General features: G+C 29.2%; 1 protein-coding gene across 1 annotated transcript in view; it reads left to right on the top strand.

Moving 5' to 3' along the window:
- The window catches only part of LOC123014885 (dynein axonemal heavy chain 5), a 58,893-nt gene that overhangs the window by 19,380 nt on the left and 31,957 nt on the right, over window positions 1–7,556 (top strand). The window contains 4 exon segments of the mRNA XM_044414182.1: window positions 300–486; window positions 534–815; window positions 3,040–3,519; window positions 5,867–6,754. Of these exon segments, the coding sequence (XP_044270117.1) occupies window positions 300–486; window positions 534–815; window positions 3,040–3,519; window positions 5,867–6,754 (1,837 nt within the window).

The raw sequence follows: 7,556 nt of genomic DNA, 5'->3' as shown, positions 1-7,556 counted from the left end.
AATTTTGAATTTTGAAATTTTTGTTCTTAAATTCAGAATTTTTCTTTTCAAAGCTTAAATTTTCCTTCAAAGACACAATTCATAATTAAATTTTAAATTTATTTGTTGGTATTTTTTTGTAGTTCAACCAAACAAAAATTTTAATTTTCAAAACTTGGAATTCTAATTTGGATGCTCGTTTTTGTATTTTTTTAAATTCTAGTAACTCCACTTTGTTGAAATAGACCAAAATTTAGGAAAAACATGATGTAAATTCCTCTACTTAAAATTTGTGTCTAATTTTGTGAATTTTGACTAAGAATTGGCCAAGCAATGAAGAAAAAGTATAGACGCGAAATGGACTACGTCTATGCTGTGATAAGCGAAATGGAGCGAAAATTGGAACGCACAATTCGCGATTTGGACGACGTTCGCCTAATAATGGACACATTGAAAAAAATCCGGGAACAAGAAGTAGACATGGAGTTGAAAATTGATCCAATTGAAGTAAATTTTCTCTTTGGTTTTTATAAACCCTCAATATTGGCTTGTAGGAAGCTTTCAACGTTTTAAATCGATACGATGTAATATTTGAACGCGAAATAATGGAACAAGTGGACAATCTGAGAGACACGTGGAATCGCCTCTTGAAAAATGCTCTAAAAGTCCACGTGCACCTCCTAGAAATGCAGCCCCAATTCCAGCAAGATTTGCGTTCAAATTTGGAGAAGTTTCGTCAAGATAAAATTGATTATTGCAATGAGTACCGCACTGCTGGACCCATGCAACCAGGGCTTAGCCCTCGTGAAGCCTCCGACCGACTTATTCTCTTCCAAGTAAAAAAAATATATATACAGGGGTTCCCTCTAAACCCCATATTAGAAGTAATATGAGTTAGAATAATCTTATTTATTTGAAAATTGGTACATAGCTATAATCCATTAAGCCCTTCTAAATAAAAATATTTTCAAGATGGCGGCACTTCCGGTTATACCGGAAGTCGGTCTCAACTTTCTTATTTTAAATGGAAAGTTATATTTTTTACTGCATTTTTGGATTAATCGGGTTATTTTAAGAGCGTTTTCATCAGCTAAATTTAGCCGTTTTTGGAATATTTAGAGTTTTTAAAAAATTTTTGGATCTGCACCTTCCAATTTAAAAATGGGTAACTCTGCCATTTTTTTAAATTTGGAATTTGTTTTTGTGACGTTTGAAAGAGAAAGCTTACATCTTTCTTCTGGTGTTTTCAAATTAAATAAAAAAATAACAACCTCAAAATTTTAAGGTTACTTTGTAATAATTCAAATACTCATAACTCTATTTTTCCAAATGAAATACCTCAATTTTTATTTTACTAAATGGAAGAGAATTTAATTCTGCATCGATTTGTACAAAATAAATTCATTAAATCTAAGTTTGAGCAACTTTGATTCCATATTTTGGCACTATTTGTTGACGTTTGTTTAGAGAAAATTTTGACATATTTGATTTCCATAGCAAAACTATGTGAAAACGGGTTTGGTTAGTAATAAATTTTTTGTAGTCTTAACAAAAAGTCACCATAACTTGAGTAAAATAAAAATTGGGGTATTTCATTTGGAAAAATTCTGGCGGTTTGTTAATTATTTTTCTAATTATAAATACACCAAAGGATAGATCTAACCTTTCACTCTCGTATACCCTCAATATAATAAAAAGTGGTAGAGTTATCGATTTTTGAACAGAAAGGTTCAAATAAAAAAAAAATTAAATTGGTCTAAATACAGGGTGCGCCAGAACTCGCGCGAACATGGAAAAAATGTTTAAAAAATTCTATCTGCCAAAAATTTTGATATTTATTTTTTGACATTTGACAATTTTTTATGTCTATTTAATGATTCTGATGATCTTATATGTTTCATTATCATTTAGTAAAGATACAAAAATTTTATTTCCTCTTCTAATAGCCTCCTACAGCAAAAAACATGGAAAATAGTTTTTCCAGCAAAAATAAATAAAAATAAAAATAAAAAGAAATAAAACTTAAACTCCCATAATTTCGAAATTATCATAAAATTGGAGAAAAAACTTTGTAAGCGAAATAAACAGAATAATTGAAAAAATGAATAATTCCAGGACTTTTTTGAATTGAAAAGGTAAAAAGAACAAAAAAAACTGAAAGCACCAAAAGTTGAGATAAAGAATTCAAAGAGTATAAAACCTTCAAAAAAAGAAAGTAAAAAAGTAGAATGAAAAGGCTGAAATTTTGAATACAAAGTATGATAAGTAAAAATAATTAAATAAACTCAAAAAATTGGAAAAAACAGCAAAAATTCAAAAACAATCGTCCTGAATTGGGAAATTATAAAAAACTCATAAAACAAACAAAATTAATTTTGCAATGTTTTTCTGTGTTCAAGTTTTCTCTCTTTTTGTTGATTTATAGTTTATTTTTCTTCTAAATGTTTTTATTTTTCTCCTTTATTATTTACCTTTCAAAGTTTTTTAACGTGTTTTCAACTTTTTGTTATTCTTTCATTTTTTAACTCTGCTTTTCCAGTTTTTCGGGGTTTATAATTTTAATTATAAACTTATAAAATTTCTAGATTTTGTTTAATTATAGTTTTCAAATTTGAGATTGTTTGGACTTTTTTTGGTGTATATTTTTGAATTATTTTCAATTTAAACCCTTAAGTTTTTACGTATTAATTTTTTTATTTACGTCCATGCACAATTTCTAGTTTTTTACGTTATTTTTTGAGTTTTATTTACAATTTTTTATACTTTTTTAGCTAGGTTAAACTTAGATATAGGGAAGGTTAATGAAAACTCTCTCAAAATCATTTAAGTAATCTAAAAACGCAATAAAAATTTTAAATAACAAAGTTGATATCCACTTCCGGGGTAACAGGAAGTGCCGCCATCTTGAAAATATTTTCATTTAGGAGAACTTAATGGATTATGGCTATATACCAATTTTCAAAAAAATACGATTATTGAAACTCCCAAAACTTCTAATGTGGGGTTTAGACGAAACACCCTGTAGAAAAACTAAATTGTTTGACAATTTGACAATTTCAGAACCGGTTTGATGGTATGTGGCGCAAACTCCAAACGTACCAAAGTGGCGAAGAACTCTTCGGGTTACCCCAAACCGATTACCCCGATTTGGCTCAAATTCGCAAAGAGTTGAACCTTTTGCAAAAGTTATACAAACTTTACAACGACGTCATTGATCGAGTTACAAGTTACTACGATATTCCGTGGGGGGAGGTTAATATTGAAGAAATCAATAACGAGTTAATGGAGTTTCAAAATCGCTGTCGCAAACTCCCCAAAGGTCTGAAAGAATGGCCCGCTTTCTTCGCCTTGAAGAAAACCATTGACGATTTCAATGATATGTGCCCCCTTTTGGAACTGATGGCAAACAAAGCGATGAAACCACGACATTGGCAAAGAATTATGGACTCGTTGAAGCACATTTTTGAATTTGAAAGTGAAGGTTTTTGCCTGAAAAACATCCTTGAAGCGCCTTTACTCCAACACAAAGAAGATATTGAAGTGAGTGGTTATTTTTTGCTTTGTTTCGATGGCAAAAAATAGAATGATGAATATTAAAAACTTAATATTAACTTGAATCAAGGTATTTCAAGAAAATAAATAAATAAATAACAGTTTTCTGCAAAAATAAAGCAATGTGAGCTATTTCCAATTCAATTTTGCTCTATTTTAACACCGGAATCATTCAAAATAAATGAATTTCATAAAAATAATCGCTCAAATTTCTATTCTAGGTTAAAATTAAGCAATATGTGCTATTTCCAATCAATTTTGCTTAATTTTAAGCCAGAAATTAACTTAAATCAATGTATTTCAACTAAATAGGAGTTTTCTGCCAAAATAAAGCAATTTGAACTAATTCCAATCTAATTTTGCTCAATTTTAATAAAGAAATCAATGAAAACTAATGAATTTTATAGAAATTATATAGAAAAATAATTGCTTAAATTTCAATTTTAAGCCAAAATGCATTTATTGCAATTTATGCAATTTCCAATCGATTTGGCTGAATTTTAAGCTAGAAATCAACCTAAATCAATGAATTTCAACAAAATAAATGTTAAAATAACGGATTTTTGTCAAAATAAAGCAGAAATCACCCTATATCAATGTATTTTATAAAAATAATTGCTTAAATTTCAATTTTAAGCCAAAATAAAATAATGTGCGCTATTTTCAATCGTTTTGGCTCAATTTTAAGCAAGAAGTCAACGTAAATCAATAAATTTCAACAAAATAAATGTTAGAACAACGAATTTTTGCTAAAATAAAGCAATTTTCGTCATTCAAAATAAATGTATTTAAAAAATAATTGCTTAAACTTCAATTCTAGGTTAAAATTATGCAATTTGTGCTATTTACAATCGATTTTGCTTAATTATACGCCAGAAATTAACCTAAACCAATGTATTTCAACAAAATAAATGTTGAAATAAAAGTTTTCTGCCAAAATAAAACAATTTGAGCTAACTCCAATCTAATTTTGCTAGATTTTAATACAGAAATCAATCAAAACCAATGAATTTTATAGAAATAATTGCTTTAATTTCAATTTTAGGCCAAAATGAAGCAATTTTTGCAATTTCCAATCGATTTGGCTGCATTTTAAGCTAGAAATCAACCTAGATCAATGAATTTCGACAAAATAAATGTTAAAATAATGAATTTTTGTCAAAATAAAGCAAAAATCATCTTATATCAATGTATTTTATAAAAATAATTGCTTACATTTCAATTTTAAGCCAAAATGAAATAATTTGTGCTATTTTCAATCGATTTGGCAACCTAAATTAATGAATTTCAACAAAATAAATGTTAAAATAACGGATTTTTGTCAAAATAAAGCAGAAATCATTCTATATCAATGTATTTTATAAAAATAATTGCTTAAATTTCAATTTTAAGCCAAAATAAAATAATGTGTTCTATTTCCAATCGATTTGGCTCAATTTTAAGCAAGAAATCAACCTAAATCAATAAATTTCAACAAAAAAATGTTAAAATAACGGATTTTTGCTAAAATAAAGCAATGTTCGTCATTCAAAATAAATGTATTTTATAAAATAATTGTCAAATTTCCATTCTGGGTTAAAATTATGCAATTTTTGATATTTCCAATCGATTTTGCTTAATTTTAAGCCAGAAATTAACCTAAATCAATGTATTTCAACAAAATAAAAGTTGAAATAAAAGTTTTCTGCCAAAATAAAGCAATTTGAGCTAATTCCAATCTAATTTTGCTCGATTTTAATACAAATCAATCAAACCAATGAATTTTATAAAAATAATTGCTCAAATTTCAATTTTAAGCCAAAATAAAGCAATTTTTTCAATTTCCAATCGATTTGGCTGAATTTTAAGCTAGAAATCAACCTAAATTAATAAATTTCAACAAAATAAATGTTAAAATAATAGATTTTTGGCAAAATGAAATAATTTGTGCTATTTTCATTCGATTTGGCTCAATTTTAAGCTAGAAATCAACCTAAATCAATAAATTTCAACAAAATAAATGTTAAAATAACGGATTTTTGCTAAAATAAAGCAATTTTCGTCATTTCCAATGTAATTTTGCTCGATTTTAACTCAGAAATTATTTTAAATGTAAAAATAATTGATTAAATTCCAATTTGAGGCCAAAATAAAGCAATTTGTGCTAGTTTCAATAGACTTAGCTCGGTTTTAAGTCAGAAATCAAACTAAATCAATGTATTTCAACAAAATAATTGTTTAAATACAGTTTTCTGTCCAAATAAAGCAATTTCAGCGATCTTTCATCCACTTTTCCTTGATTTTAACACAGAAGATTTATTTTTTAATAGTTAAAAAAAATATTTTGCTCTTCTAGGACATTTGTATTTCGGCTATGAAAGAAAAAGACATCGAAGCCAAACTCCGTCAAGTGACAAACGAATGGTCGGTCCATGAGCTAACCTTCATGACATTCAACAATCGTGGAGAGTTGCTCTTGCGTGGGGACACCACAGCTGAGACCATTGGCCAACTCGAGGACAGTTTGATGGTCCTTGGATCCCTCCTTTCAAACCGCTACAACGCCCCATTCCGGAAACAGATCCAGCAATGGGTCCACGACTTATCCAACACCAACGAGATCCTCGAACGCTGGTTGCTGGTCCAGAACATGTGGGTGTACCTGGAGGCCGTGTTCGTCGGTGGCGACATCGCCAAACAACTCCCGAAAGAAGCCAAACGTTTCTCGAAAATCGACAAATCCTGGCAGAAAATCATGCAAAGAGCACACGAAACTCCAGGAGTTGTGGCGTGTTGTGTCGGGGATGACATGCTCAAGCAACTCTTGCCTCATTTGCAAGAACAGTTGGAGTTGTGTCAGAAATCCTTGAGTGGGTATTTGGAACGGAAGAGGATGATGTTTCCGAGGTTCTTCTTCGTCTCGGATCCAGCCCTTTTGGAGATTCTGGGTCAAGCCTCCGATTCGCACACCATCCAGAACCATCTCCTGTCCATTTTTGACAACACCAGATGGGTTAAATTCCACGATATCGAGTATAATAAAATCACAGCGATCATCTCCTCCGAAGGGGAAATGATCCAATTGGAGAAGGCGGTCAGGGCTGAAGGGAGTGTTGAGACTTGGTTGACCCAATTGTTGGTCACTTCGCAGGCTTCTTTACATTCCATCATTCGACAAGCCAATTTTATGATCAATGATGGCAATTTCCAGTTGTTGCTTTTCTTGGAGAAAATGCCGGCACAAGTAGGTCCTTTTTGGTTTATCAAATTCTAAAATATTGGAGAAAAACTAAACAGAAAAAATTTAAAAGCAAAGTAGAAAAAAAGCTGAATAAACTTAAATTCTTCGAAAAAGTGGAAACATGAAATGAGCAACAAACTGAAATAATCATATACCTAGCTAAAAAAGTATAAAAAATCGTAAATAAAACTCAAAAAATAACGTAAAAAAACTAGAAATCCTGAATGGACGTAAATAAAAAAATTAATAAGTAAACACTTAAGGGTTTTCAAAAGTAATTCAAAAAAGTCAAAAAACCTCAAACTATAATTAAACAAAATTTTGTGATTCCAATTATAAACCCTGAAAAACTGGAAAAGCAGAGTTAAAAAAAGAGAATAAAAAGTTGAAAACATGTTAAAAAAGATAAATAAAAATGGAATCAAATAAAGGAGAAAAATAAAAACATTTAGAAGAAAAATGAACTATAAATCAACAAAAAGGGAGAAAATTTGAAAACAGAAAAACATTGCAAAATTAATTTTGTTTGTTTTTTCAGTTTTTTGTAATTTCCCAATTCCGGACGTTTTGTTTTTGAAGTTTTGCGGTTTTTTCCAATTTTTTGAGTTTATTTAATTATTTTTACTTTTCAAAACAATCTCAAATTTAAAAACTATAATTAAACAAAATCTAGAAATCTAGAAAAAGAAAAACATTTAGAAAAAAAAAACTATAAATCAACAAAAAGAGAGAAAACTTGAATACAGAAAAACATTGCAAAATTAATTTTATTTGTTGTTTCAGTTTTGTGTAATTTCCAAATTCA

This window comes from Tribolium madens, unplaced genomic scaffold (assembly GCF_015345945.1).
Source record: "Tribolium madens isolate multiple individuals breed KSU strain unplaced genomic scaffold, Tmad_KSU_1.1 Scaffold_97;HRSCAF=244;Tcas5.2_LG3a, whole genome shotgun sequence".
Lineage (NCBI taxonomy): Eukaryota > Metazoa > Arthropoda > Insecta > Coleoptera > Tenebrionidae > Tribolium > Tribolium madens.
This window is presented reverse-complemented; position numbering and strand designations above follow the sequence as displayed.